A 25,083-nucleotide genomic window follows, 5' to 3' on the forward strand; every position below is an offset into this window, starting at 1 on the left:
ATTTCACATGTGTGCACGCACTCTCCCCCTTTTCACAATAAGTGTTCCACATACAAGCAAAGAGTAGGAGCAAATAAGTGTGTTCTTTTAAAAGTTCTCCAGATTTTTTATAGATACAGAGATAATAGCCAGACATTGTCAGCTATTCAAAACAGAGTTCTAGGATACTGCACTTCAATGGAGTCCAGCTCTTCTGAGGAATAAACTGGAATCGATGAAAAAAAAGGAGAGAGAGTGAATGACAGGACGGCTTACTGAAAAACATCTGGGGCTTGGCAGTGATTTTTTCTGTTGTTATGAAGGCACAATGATTGCCTGACACTCCTTATGACATCTCTTTGTGCCCATGGGGGGAGCAGGTGGGAGCTGAATGTTTGTACTATCAAATCAAATCACTTTTTTGTCTTTGAAAGAGATGTGGTATAAACAGGTAGATAGGATCAATGCTGGGCAGCAGAGAAGAGTGTGAATTCAAAATTTCACTCTGTTGCCTGTACCTGTCAATACGGAAAGTCAATCTAAGCCTGTGAAGTCTTAGGTATGGAACTCTGCAGACTGTCAGACTTTGTAAGCATTAACAAACAAATGTCAAGACAACCATATAACGAGAGCTTCCCTAGTGGCACAGTGGGTAAGAATCCACCTGCCAATGCAGGGGAGACGGGTTCAAGCCCTGGTCGGGGAAGATCCCACATGCCGCAGAGCAACTAAGCCCTGTGCCACAACTGCTGAGCCTGTGCTCTAGAGCCCGCAAGCCACAATTACTGAAGCCCGTGCGCCTAGAGCTCGTGCTCCGCAACAAGAGAAGCCACCGCAATGGGAAGCCCACGCACCGCAACGAAGAGTAGCCCCCGCTCGCCGCAACTGGAGAGAAGCCCGCGCAGCAACAAAGACCCAACGCAGCCAAAAATAAATAAATTTAAAACAAAAACATATAACAAAAGCTTTACAGAAACAGAAAACTCAAGATAAATAGGAGGAAACCAAACAGAGTATCTAATGCTCAGTGAAATACTAGCTACTAAGATTTCGAGTAGGCTCAGCTTTGGTGTTGAGAACAAGCAGATCTGATGAAAGGTTAGAATGTAATTTGGATAATGTGTTTGGTTTTCTCATGAATTTTCAACACAACCTTGGAAATCATGAATTTTCAACATAACCATGGCAATGGAAAATATAAAATGTTCATGAGCCTGGACACACTGTCAGGCATTTCCATGACACAGACATGTAACTTACAGATGACAGGGCGTGCTTCAGACCAAGGACCTGGGCAGAGGGGGAGACAGAGACATCCTGCTCCATCAGCTGCTTCAGTTTCTCTCTCTCCGTTGATATGGTGTTAAAAGCTGACCTTAAAGTGAAGTAGACTATAAAGATATAATCATTATAAAAAGGAATAAAAGAGTCATAATTAAAAACAAGATATAGAGAGATGTATTTCTTATAAAAGAACTTAGAAAAGTAACAGCCATGAATATTTTGCGTCCAGCAAATGTGCACCTAATTGACTTTAAAAAATACATCTGAAATGTAATACCAAGAGTGAACCCTAATGTAAACCATGGACTCAGGGTGATAATGATGTTTCAATGTAGGTTTATTGATGGTTAACAAATGGACCACTCTGGTGGGATGCTGATAGCGGGGGAGGTTATGTATATATGTATGGGGGAGTGGGTATGGGAACACTCTACTTCTTGTTCAATTTGCTATGAACCTAAAACTACTCTAAGGAATAAGATCTATTAAAAATTTGAAAATCACACATTATTTGTCAATTCCGAAGTCCCTATCCACTATAAAATTCCATGATTTTATGAGCTGTCACCAAGATATTTTGACACTTGAAAGGACTATACTTCTCAATTATCAACATTTAGTTTTGTTTGTATCTCCAAAGACTGGAAATGTTTGAAAACAGAACTTATTGGTTGTCAGAAGGAAAATGGTAACGATGCAGAGGAGAAACTAGACAGCACCTTAACTAGGTGTCCAAAATTAATCACTAGTGAGCGTCAGATGGACTTCGTGTACCTTGGGACTTTGTGTGATACCCTGAAAAAGACACACTATTGTTTTTGTTGTACACAAGCCAGAGATAGGCCATCTGAATCTGCTCAGGAGGAAACATCAGACAACCCCAAAATCAGGACCATCCTATTTTTTCAAATTGGCCTGTATTCTTCAAAAGTGTCAATTTCATCAGCGAGAAAGACAGACTCAGGAACTGCTCCTAATTATAGGAGACTAAAGAGGCATGATAACTAAATGCACTCTACGACCACAGACTAGAGCCTGTACTGAAGGGGAAAAGAGCTATTAAGGGATGTTATTTGGATATTGACAACATTTGAATACGGAAGGCAGAATAGGTAAAAGTACTGTTTCAATGCTAAAATTCCTGAATTTCATAACTAAACTGTGGTTAAGTAACGGAATACCCCTATTCTTAGCAAATATACATATAGCATAAAGGCATAAAAAAAGACATGATGTTTGATTCCTATTTTCACATGGATGAGAAAAAATAAATGCACACACATCTGCATATGTGTGTGTGTATATATATATATATGTCTGTGTGTGTGTGTGTGCGCGTGTGTGTGTGTGTAGAAAGAGATAAATGCAGCACAATATTAAAAATGGTGAATTTGGATAAAAGACATATGAGAGTTCTTTGTATTATTCTTGCAACTTGTCTATAAGTTTAAAATTATTTCCAAAAAGGTGTCACCTACCCTCTTCCTTGTTAGTCCTTCCAGCTGCCTGACCCAGAATTCCCCACCTCTCAACGTGGCATTCCACAATTGGTTCACTTTAGTGAGCGTTCAGGTACAATGAGAGCTCAGTGTTATTAGGCACTCAGATGCCTGAACTGAAGTTTTAAAAACCGTTATTAGGTACAGCAAAAAATTCACCAAGTTTTGATCACATAATGTACAAGTTACCTCCTAGGGATAAGGCAATTGTCATCCGAATTGATCATGGAAATCACGTGTGAATATTTCCAATCTCCTTTATTCTATTTTGTTTTAGAAAGACAGGAAGAAGGAAGAGGCTGAGACATACTTCTACTCCAATGGCCTGGCATAAGACTGAACTGCCTGGTGCTGCACTCTTTGAGGTACTGTTATTCCAGAGTGGCCGATTCAGTATCACAGAAACTAAATATGCATGACTGAATTACTCCCTTCATTCCACAGCCACGCAGACAACTGAACCTCTCTCGATAGGCTGTCCGTAAATTGTCTGAGGTTGTGGTGTTAAGCCACAGACTTAGAGCATCTTCACAAAATCACAGGACAAATAAGCAATTTGTTTAAATGCACACACAAATTATGGTGCTTCTGTTGACAGAAGACGGGGTCAAGGGTCAATAGGTACTGAATTTTCTAATAGTGTCTATGGAACATGCTTAGCTCTTTGATTTAAACAATTCAGTTGAGCACAATAACAGGCAGCACAACAGAGCCACCAATAGTGTGAGTTCCCACATCAGCCCTGGGTTCTTCCCAGCTCCATCACTTACTCACTGCAGGACTTCGGACAGGTATATTATGCACCTGGACCCCAGTTTCCTCACTTGTAAATAGGGATAATAATAGCATTTACTTCATAAGATCATTATGGGGATTAAATCAGATAATGTAGGTAAAGCACTTAACCCAATGCATCGCATATAATAATAAATGCTACTGCAATAATAATAGTGGTGGTGATGAAAGAAACATACGAGGCTGAAAGTGGTGATGGCTGCAGTCTTTTGAAATATGGGCAGCAGTTTTAGAATACTTGAGTCTCTTGCTGGAACATCATTTTATAAATAAATGCACAGGGTAGAAGTTCTATGAATGAGAGATTGACCAGAATCTACGGAGCAGTAGAAGCAGTGGAAGCTCTCACCCAGAAAGCAACAAGCCCTGCAGTTAACTCACTCACTGCATCTTAGGTCCTTTTAGATAGGCACCCCTACGCCTTGCAACTCCACAGGATACCCATGCCCATCTGAGTGGGTCCCTGGGGGAACACCTCGTCACTGTCATTTTTGGGTAAGTTTACTTAGTATCTTACTACAATTCTTTTCTTAATTGAGGTATAACTGACATACAACATTATACTGGTTTCAGGTATACAACATAATGATTCAATACTTGTATACATTTGGAAGTGAACACCACAATAAGTATAGTTAACATCTGCCACTTTACATAGTTACAAAAAACTTTTTTTTCATTGTCATGTTTATTGCTCTAAATTAAACAGACATGGCACTCAGCTGGCTGCCACTTTACCAAATCAATTCCCTTGGCTTTCAGATGGCCTGCAGTAAAACAAGGCATTCAACCAAACTAGAAGATTACTATTGCTATTTGTAAATGAAGATTTCTCTCACTGCAAAGATTTTCCACAGGTTGCAGGAGATGTATCCCTAAAACCTCACTTTTTTCCCTTCCAAGGCAGAATGTGAATATCCACTTCTATCTGGAGTACCCTGACCCCAGTCCTATACTAGTCCTTGCTTTCCCATCCTAAATCTGCTCATCAAATATGGTAATTTTTGCTTGTATTACTAATAGAACACTCTCTCACAAAATCTCCTTGTAACAAGAAGCAGCAGCATGATTTCTGTTCAGTGGAAAACAATTAATCATAGAAGATAATTACAGAATTTGAGAGGCCAAAGAGTCAGGACAACTACTTTAAGACATTTAACAAATGAGGCAACTGAGGCCCAGAGAAGTTAATCAATGAGGTGAAAGTCCCACAGCTAGTCATAACAGAGGTGGCCTAGTTGAATGCAAGTTTTCTGACTTAGCTTGTAGAGAGGGTTAGCTCCAAAAAGACTTATTATTTACAATGTTTGCTGACATATGTTTCCAGGAACTTTAGTTCCAGAGAGATAATAGCTGACAGCAGTTTGGGGAAGAGGGAGGAGATTTTCCCTAACAACGTTGAAAATTTGAAAATCATTAAGTTAAACAAAGCTAACAGGCTTCTCTGCTGCAGGACTTCTCTTGGGCCTTTAATATTTACTGCTTCTTGTGTAAATGCAAAGCAGACTATAGTCAGCAGTGTTTTCCAAACATTTTAAATCGTGGAATTCTTCTGTTTTTTAAAGTGTTATATGGGCAAAGTGTTCCATGAAATACATTTTGGGATATGTAAAAGCTAATATATGTAAGGCAAATTACTTATGACTTTTAGACTTTAGTACATTTTGTTCTCTGTTTGCTTATATATATGTCAACATAGACACAAAGCCAGACACATGAACCAATGAGAATTAGTCCAATGATACACCATAAAAATCAAATTTATAGTCTAATATATACAACAAAGACTTTTTAGGATGGGTGTATATTAGTTGCTACCATTTGATCCAACTTCTATGAGACAGGGAGAATTCAGATGCATTTAACAAGCTGAAAAAAAGTAGGTAATATAAGACTATTTACAACAACAATGGAATTCTTGCCTTGAGCTCAGCTGCTCTGAAGTCATGGTCAACAGATTAGTGATGCAGTTAAGAAAGTACAGTAAAAACTGTCAGTAACAAAATCAGGCTTACAAAGGAAGAAAAGACAAGATGCTTCAAAAGTTTGAATGGAAGTGAGAAAGCAGGCAAGGTCACAGGACACAGGGAGAACCTGAGAACTGTCTTCATTTCATGAGGCCTCTGAATTACAGCCTCTGTAGAAGGGACTCCCCGAGATCTTTCAGTCTCTGCAAGTACGCTCTAAAACCACAGGAATGAAACAAAGCTTGCTGGGCTCCCTGTGGAATTCACTGTTTGCAAGCCCGTGGGGCGTGGCCTATAGTTGAATAGGTGTTCCTGGACTTTTCTCGGAGCACAAACCTTGACCTAGTCTAGGTATGTGGCAGCCCTGCAGCCAGCTGGTTTTCACAAAGCCCAAAAGACAGAACAGCTGGCTGAGGCCCATTATAAACCTTGCACAATGTCAGGCCCTTTGCAGGAGGACACGGTCAAGGGATCAACTCAATATAGCAAACTCTGTCCTTCTGAGGAAGCAGCTTCTTCAAGGCAGGTAAAATCAGGATAGCTCCCTTCCGCAGGGAGGCACTAGCTTCTCATTTTTAAAGAGACAGTGCATATTATTAAAAAGTAATGGCACTGTATAGGAATTTCCTCCCACAAAACCTAAAATGAAACAACCTAATTACAAGTGGTCCTTTAATACTAGAGAACCACACTGGGGTGTGTTAAGATCTTTAACGGGGTGGGGCACGTAATTCTTCCCATTTTACAGATAAGTTGTACTGCCAAACATGGACAAGGTTCTAACGGTCACTTGGACAAGAGTTTGAGGTAAGAATCTGTAAAGAGCATAAAATGGTTTCCTCATAACCAACGTGTTTTATTTTAAGTTTGTAGGGTAAGGGAAAAGAGCCAAAGGAATCAGTGATGTAAAGGAAGAAAAATACAGGGTGATGAGAGAAAAGCAAAATAGGAAACGTCTTCTCTCCTCCCACTTCAAGTACTGCCCTCCCATTTAAAAAATTTTAACTCGGGCTTCCCTGGTGGCGCAGTGGTTGAGAGTCCGCCTGCTGATGCAGAGGACGTGAGTTCGTGCCCCGGTCCGGGAAGATCCCACATGCCGCGGAGCGGCTGGGCCCGTGAGCCATGGCCGCTGAGCCTGCGTGTCCGGAGCCTGTGCTCCGCAACGGGAGAGGCCACAACAGTGAGGCCCGCGTACCGCAAAAAAAAAAAAATTTTAACTCATCTTCTCCTTTAAAAAGTGATAAATCTATGATAATTTTTTTTAAAAAGCAGAATAAGTACTCCCAGTCTCCGTCACTAAAATGCTGGTATGTATCCTCTCAGACTTTTTTAATATGCCTATATATGCCAGATTTATATACTTTATTTTTTCCAAAAAAAAAAATGGGATCATACCTTATATTTTTTGCTCAATATGTTGTGTCAATCTTCCAATACCTATAAAAATAAAAATAACCCTGGCTACCCCATCTGTGAGGGCAGTGAGACACCAGGTGAGGAGCACAGACTCTGGGGTCAGGCAGGTTAGAATTCAAGTCTCAGGTTGGCTACTTTCTACCATGGGACCCTCACGAAGTTCTTTGGCTTCTCTAAGCCTCAGGTTTCTTACCTGTGCACAGATAAGAGGTTACAGTCATACACACTCTGAGGGTTGCTGCTAGAATTCAATGAAATACTGCATGTTAAGTGCTTATTAGCAAATACCTGACATGACACTGTGTTCGATATAAGGTAGATATTATTATTGTAGCTGTTGAGTATTCTAGTATATGATTACATTGCATTTTAAAAATCCAATCCCTCTACTGTCAGGCATTTAGGTTATTTCTAATTTTTTTTTAAACTTTCTATTGTGAAATTTTTATAGACTCACAGGAAGTTACAAGAACAGTACAGAGAACCCCTGGGTGCCCTACATCCAGTTTCCCATGGTGGTAACATCTTACATAACTTTGGTACAACATCAAACCTGGGAAATTAACATTGGTATAACCTACAGCTCTTACTCAGATTTCACCGGTTTGACAGGCTCTCACTTGTGAATATGTGTACACGTATGATGGTCAATGCAATTTTATTGTATGTCTAGATTCGGGGACCCACCACTAGAATCAGGATATAGAGCTTTCCATCACTACCAGGATTCCTCTTACTACCCCTTCATAATCATACTTGCCCTCCTCCTTGTCCCTGACCCCTGGCAGCCACTAATCATTTCTCCATCTCTATGCTTGTATCACTACAAAAGTGTTAATAAGTTCAATCATACACTATGACACCTTTTGAGATTGGCTATTTTAGGTCAACATGATGCCCTTGAGATCCCCTCCACTGTAGCGTGTATCCACAGTTCATTCCTTTTTATTGCTGAGTAGTGTTCCACTGCATGGATGTACCACCTTTTGTTTCACCATTCATCTGCTGAAGGACATTTGGGTTGTTCCAGTCTTTGGCTGATACAAATAAACCTGCTCTGAACAGTTGTGTATAGGATTTTGTGTGGACTTAAGTTTACATTTCTCTGGGATAAATGCCCAGGAATGTGAATGTTGGGTTGTATGGTAAGTACATGTTTGGTTTTATATAAAACTGCCAAACACTTGTCCAGAGTGGCTGTACCATCTTGCATTGCCACCAGCAATGGATGAGAGATCCAGTTTCTCTGGATCCTTACCAGCTGTCAGGTTTTTTCCCCTAAATTTAGCTATTCTATTAGGTGCATGGTAATGTCTCACCATGCTTTTGATTTGCATTTTCCTAATGACGGTGAAAATCTATTTCTAATTTCTGATATGATAAACACTGCTATGATGGATATCTTTGGATAATTTTAAAATTAATTCCTATGAATGAATTCTTCAAAGTGGAATTGCTGGATAGGCAGACTTTTTTAAAACTTGAAACATGATGTCACATGCCCTCCAGAAGTACCAATTTACACTCTCATCAGCAGCATATAAATTGCTCAGCCTTTAAAGTATACTTAAGGCTCTCACCTTCCCCTCTACAGAGTTAAAAAGAAACTTCTTGCCAATACACTCTGTACTACCAGGGAAATAAAATAAAAATTAGATTGCCTGAAATCCTAATAGAGCAGAAAACAAACCAACTAAGATTCCCCTCTCCAAGGACATCCCACATTCAGATGAACATTTAACATTTTCATCAAACACATTAGGAAGAAAGAAAACTCATTTACCTTTATGGGCAATATGACACAGATCTTCTTGCATTTTAGAAAACTCTGATGAGGTTTCAGAGCCATCGGAATAATTTTTGTCTTCTCCAAAATCTAGTGTTGACAAATTAGGATTGGAGGAATGCAGTCTTACTGGGCCAGAAAAAGTTTTGGGGACCTGAAGTGACACCAAAGGGAGATATTTCTTTTTAGATACGAATTGCTTAGAATATTTACTTGTTTCTAGGACTGGAAAGTACTAAGAACATTCTACAGAAAAGTCTTTCTATTGAGTGATAACTTATAGGAAAAGACTTGTCACAGAAACTGTCACTGGCTTCTTGCAAAATAAAAATGGGTGAGAAATCACATTTTCCTTTGGAGGTGATCACAGCATTAAAGCTACAGGTTGAAAATGACAGCTAAAGCAGCCAGGCTGTTTCTCGTTTAAATTCATTTCCTTCCTCCTGGCAATAATCACCCAGGATCTAGGTTGCTAATAGTTAATGGGGTAGATTTTAAAATGTTTTCTTTACTTGCACCTGGTGCTTCTTACGAAACAAACCTCCTTCTCACATGTTTATATACAAATCACTCTTTGCTTTCAAAGTATTTAAGTTCAACCCATAAAGTGCTTTGAACCAGAGTTATTAATATATGAGTATAACAGTTTCTGTAAGTTTCTGATTTATTTTGACCCTGACAATGCTGCAATTTAATATGCAATGGCTGAGCTGCAAATCGTGGCTTCTGGCTTAGCCGCGCATCGGGAAAAGTCAGCGGCTAGCGTTATGCAGTGAACTTCTGATGGGGAATTGGAAGGTTGGAGACAAGAGGCAAGAGAAAGTCTGTACAGTGTCCTGCTCCCAGAGGCTCCAGCCAGTGGGCTCAGAGGGATGATGAATCCACTGAGTTGCAGCAGAAGAGGTGAGTCAGAGCACACGACCACAGCAGCCACAAATCAAGGCACACACCGAAGCAGGGAAGAGAGCAGGCAGGCTAAGCATTAAAGAAGGGGAAACCAAAACCCTTTACCCAATATTCATTACATGCTTATTCTAGTATTCAGAAAATCTTCCAGAAAATCTAAGTGACTGAATTCCTCTCTCTGCACAGGGTATTTGAGAGAATAACTACAGAATATTCACTTGTCTATTCTTCTCTTTGAGTCCAAGGAGTCCCCAGCATATGTCCATGAGGAAACCAGCCTGGGGAGGGAAGCAAGGGTTACCTGCAGCGTTCCTTTAGCGTCTTTGCCAACAGCTCTGGACCGCCATCTCCTATGTGATCTTTTTTCCTTTTTGGGACTTTCAAAAGATCCACCCTTTGTTTCAAAACAGGAAAGAGAGCACAAACAGTAAGGTCTACCAAACCCATAGGGAAAGACACACACCAAAGAGACCACCTCCATCCCCTTGAATCTGGCTGAAGCAACCAACAAGACAACTTCCCTGTTAGTGAAAGGCTGGGAGGAGAGAGGAAAGCGGAAGAGTGCCAGAATGAAACAGAAGCGGGATCTGGCTAACCTGGATGACATTGATAGCCGGAGCCGAATATGTCCGATGCAGGACGTCCATACTTTGCAGAAGCTGGCTCATCTCCACCAGGCAGTCATGACAGTTTGCCAGTTCTGTGGGAGAAAAGCAAGAGGAGGAGTCAAACACCCTTATCTTGCATTCCAGCTTCCCTCTGCTAGTGCCAGCTACTTTTCTCATTTATCTCTATTTGCTTTTACATCTCATAAGGATAGGAAACTTCACTTCCCTTCTTACAGGAGAGACAGTAGACCACTGTGGTTAAGGGCATACCTCTGGAGGACCACGCTGCCGCAGTTTGAATGTACTTTTTACGAACTGTGAATCTTGGGCAAATAACATAACTTCTCTGTGTCTCAGTTTCCTCATCTGGAAACCGGGGGTAATTATATACCTATCTCACAGGATAGTTGAGTTAAAAATGAGTTGATAAATGCAGAGTACATTTAGAGTACCCAGCATATGGTATGCACTAAATAAATCAGTCTTCATCATCATCATCATCACCATCATCATCACCAGCACCATCATTGTTACTTCTAATCTTTCAGGAACAGGCTGTCACTATCCAATTCTAAGGACCCAACACAAGTTAAATGAATGAAATTAAAATGAAGGGTGTATTGGTCTCTGAGGATAACGTTGTGAATCATGGACCTGCAAGAGGACCATGATGGTCCTCCACAGATTGACCTACGAGCATCCTCAGTCCAGTTCCTGGGTCACTAACTCAAAAGCTAGTCCTCAATGGGCTGTTCACTGGATGACGGTGGCTGTTTCTCCTGAGAAATCAAGGTCCAAAAGCCTAAAGACGGCGGCTCTCAAACTTTGGTATCATCAGAATCACCTGGAGAACTTGTTCAATCAGATTGCTGGGCTCCACCCCCCAGTTTCTGATTCAGTCTCTCTGAGTTGAAGCTGAGAATTCGTATTTCTAATAGGTTCCCAGGCCAGGCCAATGCTGCTGGTCCAGGGAAAACACTTCAGGGAGTACTGTCCCAAAATGTCACTCAGTGAAGCTCACATTTATTGGGAGGGCAACACTTATATGGCTCCAGGTGTGATAAGATCTGCATTCAACAGGCAAAAATGCAATTTTCAGGCATCTTTCTCTGATAGTGGTTCTCAATTGTGGCTACACTTTAAAAATCAACTGGTGAAATTTTTAAAATCACCTACGTCCAAGTCCCATCCCCAGGCAATTACATTAGAACACCCCCAATCCCACTGGTGACTTTTTTTTTTTAGTTCCTTGAGTGATTCTTAGCTAATTAAGGTTGAGAACACAGAGCTTCCATACGGTAAGCGTTCTCAACCCTGGCTCCTTATCAGGATCACTTGAGGAAGTGCGGGAAAACTAGTGATGCCAGGGCCCCATCCCACACTAATTTAAAAAGATTCTTTGGGACAGGGGCCTGGGCATGCGTATCCTGCATTTTAAAAGCTCTCTTGGCGATTCTAACGTGCAGCCAGGGTAGAGAACACCCGTTTGGTGGGGATCTCCATTTGGTTCACCCACTCGCCTCTGGAACAGTGATTTAAATTCTTGGATGTGCATCAGATGCATTTTTGGCACTTAAAAAAATATAGCGAACTGTGCAGACCCCATCCCTGGATTCTGTGATTTAGTAGGCCATATGGAAATCAGGCATCAGTGCTTAAAGAACAGAAAAGGAAACCTGTCTCCATGCACACCCAGGGGAAGACATAAAACTCTAAAGGAAAGTGCTTTTTGTTGATCACGAGTGCAGACTTCATAAGCAAAATATGACAGGGAATGTAGACCAGTGAAGGGGGAGGATACAAATGCATCTGGGGTCTGAATACCAAACCAGTGTAATCTAAGAGCAGAGGTTTTGACAGAAAGAAACAGAGGTTTCGAGTCACTCTTACCTTTAGAGCATTTTTCCATGTCCTCTGAAGACTGTAACCATAATGGAACTCGAGTCTCACCACCACAAGAAAATGATAAATTGCTTCCGGTTTGAAACGAATTCTGCTTTGATATACCGCTATGCTGTTCCACAGATGACAAAAGCACATTATAAATGAAAACAGAGCTCGGTGGGAACACTTTAGGGTAAAGGATAATAAAGTGGGCTTGTAGCTAATGGAAGCCATCTGCCCATAATAAGGAAGAAGCTTCTAGCAAAGCACTCCCCTGGAGACCCTGAGACCTCCAGCTATTAACCGCGTGGCCATACCATGCTACGGGCCCCTGATTTCTCTTCCTGTCAAATGATAACCACACTGAAATAATGACACAAATGTTGGGAAAGATTTTGCAATTCTGTATGACTATAAGTGCACCTCTTGTATGTTACAAGCAGAAAGCCAACTGAAGTCAAACTGGTCAAGAGAAAGCTGGAGCTTTCAGGGATATTAAATCCCTCCGTACATGCTGTTCTCCAGTTACACTCTCGGCATTAATAGATGCCCTTCTGGCCCTCGTTCTGACTGAGTGGACACACAGACTAATGAAATCCCAGCTCAAGCTTACCCTGCTCCTCCCCACAAACCCTTCATTCCTCAGACACGGCCCCCGAGAGCAGACTCCTCCCCACACAAAGCCACCTTCCTTCAGATTCATTATCGGCAAATCATTACCTTCCTACTGGAAATGGTGTCCAAGACCTCAGAACCAGAGTCTGTGACAGCAGATCCTGGGAAAAAGTGATTAACTTCGTGTGGAAACATGGCGATTTCATTCTGACGATATATTCTGTGGTGGCGAAGTTTGGATACCCACTCATCAAAGACTTCCTCTGACTTCACCTAGATTATGTTGGGTTGAAAGGAGACGAGAATGTCAGTCACTCTAAGGAACAATTAGTCATCACACTGAGGTCACTCCTAGCACTTCTTCATGCTGTCATGTGTAGAAATGTGGAAATACCAGTTTACTGACTTCATTTACATTTATGTAGTCTATAGAACAAGCTGGAGAAGGAGATGGAGAGCAAAAATGGTCTTCATAAACTCTACATTTAGGCATTCTATGAAAGACTCCAATTGTTATGTTATTATTAGGAAATATTAAAGAACACATAAGCTGAAATTTACATTTATCCATCTCTTAAAGTGGTTCCAAATTCTCTTGTCCCAGTTTCTACTAACCATACTAAAAATATTAGCACCATTTTTAAAAAAAACTCTTTTATAATTCAGACTTTTCAGACCAATCTTCTCTGAACTGGAATGAATTAATAAATTCTTCCTAAAATATTTAATCTTGTTAATCTTCTCTGACAAAGAATATGGTGCTGAGGAATATATGTTAATGAATGTGAAGGTTACTTAAAAGAACATTTCTCCCACTCTTAGAAAACAAAAATCTGATAAAGTTTTATCAGTGATTTCCAGGATTTTTCAAACACACATACACAAACTTTTAGCCATTCTCTCCAGGAGTGACTATCAAGGTATAGTTTCTATGAAGAGTAATGTTTGTATCTAGTAACTTTTATTATAAAGTATTTCAAATGTGCATAAAAGTACTAAAAAGAATATAATAAGCACCTATGCACCATAGATATTTCTTAATAGCCAATATTTGTGTGTGCATGATGGTGTATTAATGCTTTCAAAACGAAAAATGATAGATATCTATACACGAGAACACAGAGACTCATGAAGTGGCAATTTAAAAGACCTCAAAAGGATGTATGGTAGGTTAACTTCCAAGAAGAAAAATCCAGGTCAATTCAGTTAAAATCTTTACTAATGCTGCTACTGAGAGCAAGGATGTGGAAATAAACGTCAGCAACATCCTTCACGTAGGAAGTGTTCGGTCGGCGTTTATGTTTGCTATGTTGATTAGAAGTACACACAAGACTTAAACCCCTCCAGGTGCTATTGGATGTGTCGTTTACAAGTAGAAGCAACACAAACAGACTCACATCTATTTGTCTCCTTTAAATTATGTTCTTGAAATGTACTTCATTTCCCAGATGTTGTTAACTGACTGCCCAGGACAGTCAAATATGTACTATTCCCCAAGCCTAAGCCCCTATGCCTGTGGCTGTAGGTAATTGCATACAGCAGGGCTTCTCACCCTCGGCACATCGACAGGGTGGGCTGGAGACGTCTTTGCCGTGGGGGCAATCAAGCCCATGTATGTGCTAAGCATGTATTTGCCCAAGTACTACGATGTGCTATGGGGAGGACAGGGACACATTAAAATGGGGAGTTCATAATCTCATGCTTTTATTTTCCCAAAGCACAGCCCCCACTCCCAATATTCCAAGTAATTTGTCCAAGTAAGAAAAGACTCTTAACATTTTCTCAATTAATTTCTAACACTCGGGTACCACCTAATAGTTATATATAATACATAAACATATTGAGCTTACTGTGGGTCAGGCATTATGTCAAGTTTTCTACATGCAGCCCTACAAGACGAGCACTGGAACTCCCATTGTCGGGGTGGGAGGGTGGTGAGAAAACTGAGACTTTCAGAGATTAAATCATTTGTCAAAGGCTGAAAGCTAGTAAGTAACCAGGCAGTCAAGATCTGAACCAGATTTGTATCTCCAAAGCTCTTGCTTCATGCTTTTAACTATCTATACCACCTGCAGGAGAAGGGGCAGAAGAGGGTAGTGAAGCAGCTTTCAGAGATACTATTTGGAGACCCATCCTTTAGGGGAAAAATTTTTGACATCACTGTGGTATGAGAATTTTAATGGAATCCCTATAAATTTAGTCGAAGTTGTAAGATGGGGCTTCTCAGACTGAAGATCATATTTTATTTCAGGAAACATTTTTTTTTTTAAGAAGATGTTGGGGGTAGGAGTTTATTAATTAATTAATTAATTTTTGCTGTGTTGGGTCTTCATTTCTGTGCGAGGGCTTTCTCTAGTTGCGGCGAGCGGGGGCCACTCTTCATCGCGGTGCGCGGGCCTCTCACTATCGCGGCCTCTCTCGTTGCGGAGCACAGGCTCCAGACGCGCAGGCTCAGTAGTTGTCGCTCACGGGCCTAGTTGCTCCGTGGCATGTGGGATCCTCCCAGACCAGGGCTCGAACCCATGTCCCCTGCATTGGCAGGCAGATTCTCAACCACTGTGCCACCAGGGAAGCCCAAGGAAACATTTTAACCTATAGTAAATGGTTCTTCACTAAAGATGGTACTGCCTGGGGGTAGAGGGGGTTTGTATTTGGAAACATGAAGTTTTCTGTTTTTTGTTTTTTTGTTACTGATGTCACAATCACAAGGGAGGGGGGGATTTAGGGCATAAGAGACAATGAGGCTAAATGTTCAGCAGTGTAAGAGACAGTCCTACACAATGAAGAACTGTCCCATCCAGATATCAATAGATATATCCTTAGAAATACTTTCATAATGAAGATCTTCTACATGTTGGCTGGATGTTTTGAAATTCAAAAGGCATCACCAACGGTACTATAACTGACAATCCTTTCACAACATAAAGGAACTCTGTGCAACAGGAGACAGCATCTGGGAAGCAGTGTCACCTTCAGATGATAAATGTGCTCCTCGGTGTCTAGATCTATGCACTTTGACGACTTCTTCACAGACATCACCGAGAGCCCGACATCAATGCAGCCATGCAGCTTCTCTCTCTCTATCTGCAGAGGCACAAAGGGGGCCCCTTGAGAACCACGGTGTTAAAAACCATCGGAACATCCTTAACACTCTTTCCCTCCACCCTCCCCTTCCACACCCACTAACAGTAAACATAATAACTACACTTCTCCAGTACTTAGCGTGAACGAGCACGGAGCTTGGTGCTATACACACATCATCCTATTTAACCTGTGAGGGAGGAAACATCTCCCCTTTTACAGACGGGAGACTGAATTACAGAGGGTTAAGTAACAAGCAGTTTGCACATTGCAAAGTGAGGAAGCAAGGAGGTGAGGAAACTAAAAAGTTAGCCCCATGGTTCCTATGACAGTGAATTCACCTGTTAACTTCACCGCCTCCTGCAGAAATAGTTTCCGGTGTCTAAATTCATTTGGAAGTGACTTAAACAGAGGAGTAGGTTTGTTTTCTACATCTGTGACTCCATTTCTGTTTGGTAAATAGGTTCATTTGTACCATTTTTTAGATTCCACATATAAGCGATATCAGATGATAGTTGTCTTTGTCTGACTTACTTCACTCAATAAGACAATCTCTAGGTCCATCCATGTAGCTGCAAATCGCATTATTTCATTCTTTTTTATGGCTGAGTAATATGGTTACCAAAGGGGAAGGGAGGGATAAACTGGGAGCCTGGGATTGACATATACACACTACTATATAAAATAGATAACTAATAAGGACCTACTGTATAGCACAGGGAACTCTACTCAATACTCTGTAATGACCCGTATGGGAATGGAATCTAAAAAAGAATGGATATATGTATAACTGATTCACTTTGCTGTACAGCAGAAACTAACACAACATTATAAATCAACTATAATCCAATAAAAATTAATTTTAAAATTTCTTTAAAAGCTGAAGAAACCAAAAAAAAATTTAAAAATAAAAATTAAAAGAGGAGTAAGGAAGCTAATACAGGCCACTGTGGGTCAGGCACTATGGCACGTTTCTGTATTTGCCCCAACAAGGTGAGCACCGTGAGAGAGGCGAAGAGAGGAAGACGGGAGAAGTGCTGGGTGAGAGAGGGACCCCTACGAGGGCAGGACCAGTAGTCATTCTGAGTCCTCAAGGGCTGTCCGCCTGGTGTTCACACACAGGGGAACCTCCCGTCACCTTCACCAAGGGCCTTCTCCACTAAACCCCTCAGTCCCCATAACAGTGGGAGGGACACGCTCTCTGTTTTGTTCCTGTTAGCTCACTGTGAAGAGGTCTCCCCCACCCAGAGAACCCCACAGCACAACCCTAAGACCAGAACCCATGCCTGGATACCCAGTAGGGTGTTGATAGGGGCTCCTGCACCTCTACTTGGTGGGTGAACTGAGCCCGCCCAGAACCCAGAGCAGGGACAGTGGGGAGCAGATACCTCTGTTCCCTGAGAGGGAACCACCACCCCTCCCTGATCTCCAGTTTAGGGAAATGCAATTCTCAAATATGCACAATCTCATCCATGAGCTGACAACCACTAGCCCTTTAGAATTCTTCAGTAGCATACTGGATTAACAAGACGACTTACATCACTTTGGTTCTTGGCATATTTCAAGATTCCTTTGTCCAGATAGAAGAATCTCTGTGGGGAATAAAGCAGAATTCATTAAGACATTCCCAGGACTTCCCTGGTGGTGCAGTGGTTAAGAATCCGCCTGCCAGTGCGGGGGACACGGTTTTGATCCCTGGTCTGGGAAGATCCCACATGCCACAGAGCAACTAAGCCCGCGCGCCTAGGACCCGTGCTCCGCAACAAGAGAAGCCACCGCAATGAGAAGCCCGCGCACCGCAACAGAGTAGCCCTCGCTCGCCGCAACTAGAGAAAGCCCGCGCGAAGCAACGAAGCCCCAACGCAGCCAATAAAAAAAAAAAAAAAAAGACATTCCATTTAAACATCCTTCTCTTGGTCTCCATGCTCAACTTCAAATTAAATGTAAGTGCTTAAGAACCGGGTCCTGAGTGGGGAGTGTAGGTGCAAACGAAGGTGCGTCCCAGACCAGTTCTTACCTTGTGCCAGCCTTTCAAGGGCCATTTCCTTTTTTTCAGCAAAAATCCTTTCTGAATTGGTGGCTCCTGGGTGTAATTCATCTCTCCCCTCAGTCCTTCCACCACTTCCCAGCTGTCCTGTTCCAACAAAAGAGTTCAGGCTCAATGGCTATCTTTAAAAAAAATAGTAATGTTAAGAAGCACTCGATCCCATCAGTCAATCCATCCAAGATGATGAGACTGGCTGGGTGTGTTGGGAGAAGAAACTCAAATTTAATTTATGTACAGTTCTTTGACGTTACAGATTTAATGCTATAATTTAGTGGCATCAAATTTTTTGTTGTTGTTGTTTTTGAAAAGCTCTCTCTCAGAAGGGAATGTCTCTGTCTTTTTTGGTGCTTGAACCTTGACAACCACAGCTAAAGGTAAAGACTTTCCTGTAAGTTCTATTTTTGTTCCCTTTGACATCATCAGTAATTCTCACTCACCACTAGACTTCGGTCTGAATTTGAACCCAAAGCTACATACATCAGGATGGAGGCTGGGCAGGAGGGGTAGGGGTGGCTGGGAAAATTGGCTGAAAAGTGTGAGACTGCATGCAAATTGGTAAACACAATACGTTGGTCAAAATGATGATTTAGTCACACTGCCTCCAAATTCTAGGTATTTAAATGTTGGAAATCTTGAAGCATCAAAAAGGTGGTTCTGCAACAAGTATTTTCATCCTCTTTGCCCAGAAGTTTTGTTTTCTCCTCCTTTCTTTTGTTTCACAAACTTTGGTGAGGGGAGGGTGCAATTATTGCTCTACTAAGTTGTTTGCAATTTTGAGGTACAAGTAGTTATTACTATAAATCTTCCACTGTTAGCTATTTGGGTTATTTCAAGTAATCGACTAGAAAAGAATTTTAAAAGGAATACTAAAGAAAAACACTAAAAATTTATTTTTAAATGCTTGAAAATGCACATACCATTGCAAAATTACCCCCAGATAGACCAAAACTGACAACACTTCAGCTGGTTTTTATTTATTATTATTTTTACATTTTTTGTTGGGATATAACATACATGGAATGCGCAAATCTTAAGACTGTAACTTGAAGAATTTATATACCTATACCTACCATCCAGATCAGAGAGAAAACTTTTCCAACACAGGATAATTACGTTTTGACAAACATGTCTTTCCCCTCCTCGGGTTTACTGAGATATTACTGGCAAATAACATACGTAGGTTTAAGATGTACAATGCGATGATTTGATACACCTCTATTCCCTCACAGAATATACTATTTTTTGTGTGTGTGATGATAACATTTAAGATCTACTCTCTTACCAGCTTTCAAGTATATAACATTGTTAATTATAGTCACCATGCTATACATTAGAGCCCCAGAGCTTATTCATCTTACAGCTGGAAATTTGTACCATTCGACCAATATTCTCTCCATTTCCCCCACCTTCTGCCCCTGGTAGCCACCATTCTACTCTCTCCTTCTATGAGTTTGGCTTCTTTAGATCTGAATATAAGTGAGAACATACAGTATTTATCTTTCTCTGTCTGATTTGCTTCACTTAGCATAATATCCTCAAGATCCATCCATATTGTCACAAAAGGCAGGATTTCTTTTTTTATGGCTGAATAATATTCCATTGTGTATATGTATATATATGGAATATATGGAATCTTACATTTCCAGGGGATACATATACATCTTACATTTTCTTTATCCATTCACCCATCCAATGGGCACTTGGATTGTTTCCATGTTGTGGCTACTGCAGATAATGCTACAACGAAAACTGGGGTGCGGATATCTCAAGAGACAAACATGTCATCTGGGCCAAATTTCATGTTGAATAACTTGCTCTTAGTCAAATCTCCAGCCTGCAGTAAGTGGTACAGGCAGAGGCCAGAGGGGCTGGGAGATGGACCTTAATAACCTGGGAGCAGAAGCAATTAGACCCAAGTCCCAGGCAGCAGACGGTCTAATGGGGAGGGCATGGAACCACAGAGAGTCCTGGGTGCTCTGGCTCGGTGTCTGTGTTGTCCTCAAGTTCAAGATATGGAAAACACCTGGTAGCAAGACCATTTTCCTACCTTAGTGGCTGAACACTTTGTATAACCATCCTGACAGATCTGCCTTATGTCTGATTGCACCTTACTCTCAATAAGGCTTAAGGTACATCCCAGAGTTCTCAAACATAGCACTGGCTGAAATCTGGAGTTGTAAAAGTTGAATTCTTCAATGGAAAAACCAAAGCTTAGATTCAGCTCCTAAATTAGAGGACTTTTTCAAAAAGGTAAAAATGTCAAACGAGATTCTTTGTAGCAATGATTACCAATTATTCAGTCACTTAATTACATCCAGACAATAAATGGAGAATGCATAATATTAAGTGATGGGAAGCCACACACACACAAAAATTCTGCTCACATTTATTTCAGCTCAAAAAAACCAGTCCTCAAAAAGTGTCTTGCTTGTCAAGATTTTACTGAATCGTTAAAATCATCAAGTTAAAAATTTCACCTCCTCCAGGAAGCCTTCTTCAGAGGAAAGTACTATTTCATCCCAGAGACTCCATCAGTATTTCATCTCACCTTCTGCTTATGATTGTATATGTGAGGTTTTATCATCCCTGGACTGGATAATAGACACCTTGAGGCTCTAAAGTGTCTGTTCACTTCTGATTTCCTCAATGTGCCTAACGTGTTATCCTGTGACTAGTATGCATCTGATTGACAAACGGATAAACTTGGTCCTGGAATAAGGCTGCAAACAGATTTATGTTCTTGGAATATCATTCACTGGCTTGCATTTGAAGTATGCCCAATATCTTTGGGCTAAATGACTATTTACAAATCAAATACAGCACATTCACATTTGTGAAAGAAGGTGTGTGTGTGTTATCACTGTTAAATGAAAATCTAAGGCTTGAAATCTTCTAAAAAGTACTCTAAGAAAATCAAGCCCTTTTGATTTGTTTAAGACTCCCAAGCAAAAGGCAACAGGCAGAGTGCTAATACTAGACCATCGTGCACATCTGCTGAAGACATTCAATTGTGCAAAATGCAAATGCCAAGAGGGATTAGACGTTATTGCATACTTTACAAAACTGAAAAACAAATGGAATGAGATCACACCTATAGTTTAAAGGATAACAAGGCTTAAATCTCAAAAATGTTTCAAGGATTCGTGTTAGAACTAGATTTCTCCTGAACTCTTGAGACACAGTATATGCCTACCAATGAGCCAATGTGGAGGGCAGGGGATTAGACTGGGTTTCTTGGCTCTTAAGGTAAATAAGTCAAACAGGGTTTGCACTTAGTACTACGAAATATCATCTTTTTTCCCTCACTTTCTCTTCTATCTGGGCTCAGAACTTGAAACTCTTACGAGGTTGGAAGAGCCAGATTTGAAGAATTTAAGAAAGTGAAGGCTCTCCTTGACTGAGGAAGAAAGCACTGCAGCCAACTCCTTTTCTGGCTCAACATCCAAATCCTCCCCCTCCCAACTTCCTTATCTGTCACCGTCCTTGAGTCATGAGGCTGAAACCTAAGAGCCAGCATCCAGCCAGTGGTTCTCAGTGGGTACTCTTCTCTCAGGCTGTGAAACCTTGGGGGCACTTTTAGTTGTCACAGTGATGGAGTGGGTGGTTGGTCTCTGGCATCTAATGGCTGGGGACCAGGAATGTTAGATGTCCTGAAATGTCTTGGTCTTGCACAATAAAGAAGTTGTCCCACATCCGCAAGATTTTCCAAAGTGCCAAGAGACATTTTCAGAGATGAAACCCGTTTATAATTATTCGAGCACAGAACTTAACTCTGTTTCATGTACTTACCAAAGTATTTTTGCATGGTTTTTTTTTTTTTTTTTTTGCGGTACGTGGGCCTCTCACTGCTGTGGCCTCTCCCGTTGCGGAGCACAAGGCTCCAGACGCGCAGGCTCTGCGGCCATGGCTCACGGGCCCAGCCGCTCCGCGGCATGTGGGATCTTCCCAGACCGGGGCACGAACCCGTGTCCCCTGCATCGGCAGGCGGACTCTCAACCACTGCACCACCAGGGAAGCCCTTTTGCATGGTTTTTAACACACTCTGAATTCTTGGGAATGCAACTACTGAATAATTGAGATAAGACTGTACTTCCTTCTGTTTGGGACTTTAGCAAGAGTCACCCACCATTTTGCAGAATCGTGTCACTGACGCCCGTGCCACTTGCGGTATGTGAGTTATTAACACATCTCTATGGGTCTGCATTAGTAGCCGTGACCCCACATATAGGTGTATCTGACCACTTCGTTATGTCCTCTGGTATAGTCATGTCTGGGCTTTTACATATTATAATGTATACTTTGACCACTTCTCTGAAGTTTCCTTTATTCACAGTAAAGTGTTATGTTGATATTTTCAAAATTATGTGGGCAATTATATTAAATTAATAATGAATTTCATTTGAGGAGAGTAAAGCCTTCACTGAAATACTGGTCATAAAAAGGGGACATTGGTATGATGGAGTTAAGAGCCACTGCTGATCCCGACACCAATTCTGTGAGAAGGAATGCCAGACCAGGACACAATATAGTGAAATCACTTTGAAACTGTAAGGGCTTGATTATTATAAGTCAGTCCTGTTAGTTTCATCTTCAAAATGTGTATCTTCCATGTCCCTTCTCCTCTGTTTCCCCGCCACCACCCGCCGATCTCATCAAACCTGATCTCCCAAGACTCCCCACTTCTACAATCATTTATGGGACCTCACTAGGTCCTACTCTCCATGCAGTGTAAAAATGAATACAACATAATATTTGTCATTTCCACTGCTGTGGTTTACTTGTGTTTTTCCAAGCTCCCAGAATCTTCTCTTGTTCTTTTCCATCCGTACAAATGCTTCAAGATTTTAGTTCAGTTTTCTCTTTCCATGAAATTCCTAAGTTACCCAAACGACATCAATCATGTATTCCTGTAAATGACAGTAGTATTGCTGTCCATTACCAGGTAGTTTAGTATTTTATAAATTTTTTTTCCATTTTTATCCCCAGTGCTTTGCTCTTCTGTCCCCAAACAGTTGTAGGGGCCATCTTTTTAAGTTGTTTAGAACCCCAGCAAAGAACTGAGTATATAGTAAGAAAGAAAAGAATTCTCCTGGGTTTATTCATTGTTGGGGTCTCAAACAAAGAATATAGATTAAGGTCTCAAACCAAGTAAATGGCACTGGATGGTTGGTCAACAAGGAGATATTAAAATGTATCCACACTTCTAGGCAGGCTGCCATTCAAAACACAAAAGAATAGTGCCTCAGGAAACACTATCCAGTGGGGTAGATTGAAACAATATATAAATACAAAAATATAAACAACAAAAAGATAAAATGATTGAATACTTTCTAGCCCATGAAAGCAGGAACCTTTTCTGTCTTGTTCACTACTTAATAGTGCATAGTATATGAAAGTGGTTAAGAATAAATCCTGGGATCTTTCATTGCGGTGGGGCCCCTCCCGAGTCCTCACTTCGCGCTGACCGGAATCCGAGGAGATGGCGAGCCAGGTTATCAACTGCAAGGCTTCGGTTGCCTGGGAGGCTAGAAAGCCTCTCTCCATAGAGGAGATAGAGGTGGCACCCCCAAAGGCTCATGAAGTTCGAATTAAGATTATCGCCACTGCAGTTTGCCACACTGACGCCTATACCCTGGGTGGGGCTGATCCTGAAGGGAGTTTTCCAGTGATCTTGGGACATGAAGGTGCTGGAATTGTGGAAAGTGTTGGTGAAGGAGTTACTAAGCTGAAGGCAGGTGATACTGTCATCCCACTTTACATCCCACAGTGTGGAGAGTGCAAATTCTGTCTAAATCCTAAAACGAACTTTTGCCAGAAGGTAAGAGTCACTCAAGGGAAAGGATTCATGCCAGATGGCACTAGCAGATTTACTTGTAAAGGAAAGACAATTTTACATTACACGGGAACCAGCACATTTTCTGAATACACAGTTGTGGCTGATATCTCTGTTGCTAAAATTGATCCTTTAGCCCCTTTGGATAAAGTCTGCCTTCTGGGTTGTGGCATTTCAACTGGTTATGGTGCTGCTGTGAACACTGCCAAGGGGGAGCCTGGCTCTACTTGTGCCGTCTTTGGCCTGGGAGGAGTTGGACTGGCAGTTATCATGGGCTGTAAGGTGGCTGGTGCATCCCGGATCATTGGTGTGGACATCAATAAAGATAAATTCACAAGGGCTAAGGAGTTCGGGGCCTCTGAGTGTACTAACCGCCAGGACTTCAGTAAACCTATCCAGGAAGTGCTCGCTGAGATGACTGATGGGGGAGTGGACTGTTCCTTTGAGTGTATTGGTAACCTGAAAGTCATGAGAGCAGCGCTGGAGGCCTGCCACAAAGGCTGGGGCATCAGCGTGGTGGTTGGAGTAGCTGCCTCAGGTGAAGAAGTTACCACTCGTCCATTCCTGCTGGTAACAGGCCGCACGTGGAAAGGCACTGCCTTTGGAGGATGGAAGAGTGTAGAACGCGTCCCAAAGTTGGTGTCCAAATATAAGTCCAAAAAAATAAAGATTGATGAATTTGTGACTCACAATTTGCCTTTTGACCAAATTAACGAAGCTTTTGAACTGATGCATGCAGGAAAGAGCATCCGAACTGTTGTAAAGCTTTAAATTCAAAAGAGAAAAATTCTTCCATCCTTGTAACTAAGTCTTGTGGTCTGATTGGAGCAGCCAGACAAGCAGGAAGGAGCTCTTTCAAGTTCACAGCTTCTTAGACCTTCATTAACTGACTCTGGGGAATAATGTTTTGTGAATAAATTCATAAACGTCTAATCAAGGACAAGGCTAATACTGTCATAAGTCTGTTTTCTAGACTCTTCTTCACATAAATAATTGCTGGCTCATTAAGGAATATTTTTAACATAATAAAAGGAACTTCTGCAAAAAAAAAAAAAAAAAAGAATAAATCCTGGGCTTCCCTGGTGGCTCAGTGGTTGAGAATCTGCCTGCCAATGCAGGGGACATGGGTTCGAACCCTGGTCTGGGGAGATCCCACATGCCGCGGAGCAACTAAGCCCGTGCACCATAACTACTGAGCCTGCGCTCTAGAGCCTTTGAGCCACAGCTACCGAAGCCCGTGCACCTAGAGCCCGTGCTCCGCAACAAGAGAAGCCACCGTAGTGAGAGGCCTGCTCACGGCAATGAAGAGTAGCCCCTGCTCGCCGCAACTAGAGAAAACCCTCGTGCAGCAACGAAGACACAACACAGCCAAAAATAAATAAT

At 41.5% G+C, this 25,083-nt stretch overlaps 1 protein-coding gene and 1 pseudogene across 4 annotated transcripts in view; one reads left to right on the forward strand and one right to left on the reverse strand.

Annotated features, from left to right (window-relative positions):
- OSBPL3 (oxysterol binding protein like 3) overlaps window positions 1–25,083 on the reverse strand; it is a 206,004-nt gene that overhangs the window by 52,473 nt on the left and 128,448 nt on the right. For all 4 annotated transcript variants that reach the window (XM_060020622.1, XM_060020624.1, XM_060020623.1 and 1 more), the window contains 9 exons: window positions 17,838–17,954; window positions 17,359–17,412; window positions 15,710–15,823; window positions 12,845–13,012; window positions 12,131–12,254; window positions 10,229–10,332; window positions 9,934–10,026; window positions 8,724–8,880; window positions 1,240–1,370 (listed from right to left, as the gene is read on the reverse strand). In XM_060020622.1, coding sequence (XP_059876605.1) covers window positions 1,240–1,370; window positions 8,724–8,880; window positions 9,934–10,026; window positions 10,229–10,332; window positions 12,131–12,254; window positions 12,845–13,012; window positions 15,710–15,823; window positions 17,359–17,412; window positions 17,838–17,954 — 1,062 coding nt within the window. The remainder of the gene's footprint in view (window positions 1–1,239; window positions 1,371–8,723; window positions 8,881–9,933; window positions 10,027–10,228; window positions 10,333–12,130; window positions 12,255–12,844; window positions 13,013–15,709; window positions 15,824–17,358; window positions 17,413–17,837; window positions 17,955–25,083) is intronic.
- Window positions 21,711–24,731, forward strand: LOC132431074 (alcohol dehydrogenase class-3 pseudogene; annotated as a pseudogene).

This window comes from Delphinus delphis, chromosome 9 (assembly GCF_949987515.2).
Source record: "Delphinus delphis chromosome 9, mDelDel1.2, whole genome shotgun sequence".
In the NCBI taxonomy this organism is placed as follows: Eukaryota; Metazoa; Chordata; class Mammalia; order Artiodactyla; family Delphinidae; genus Delphinus; species Delphinus delphis.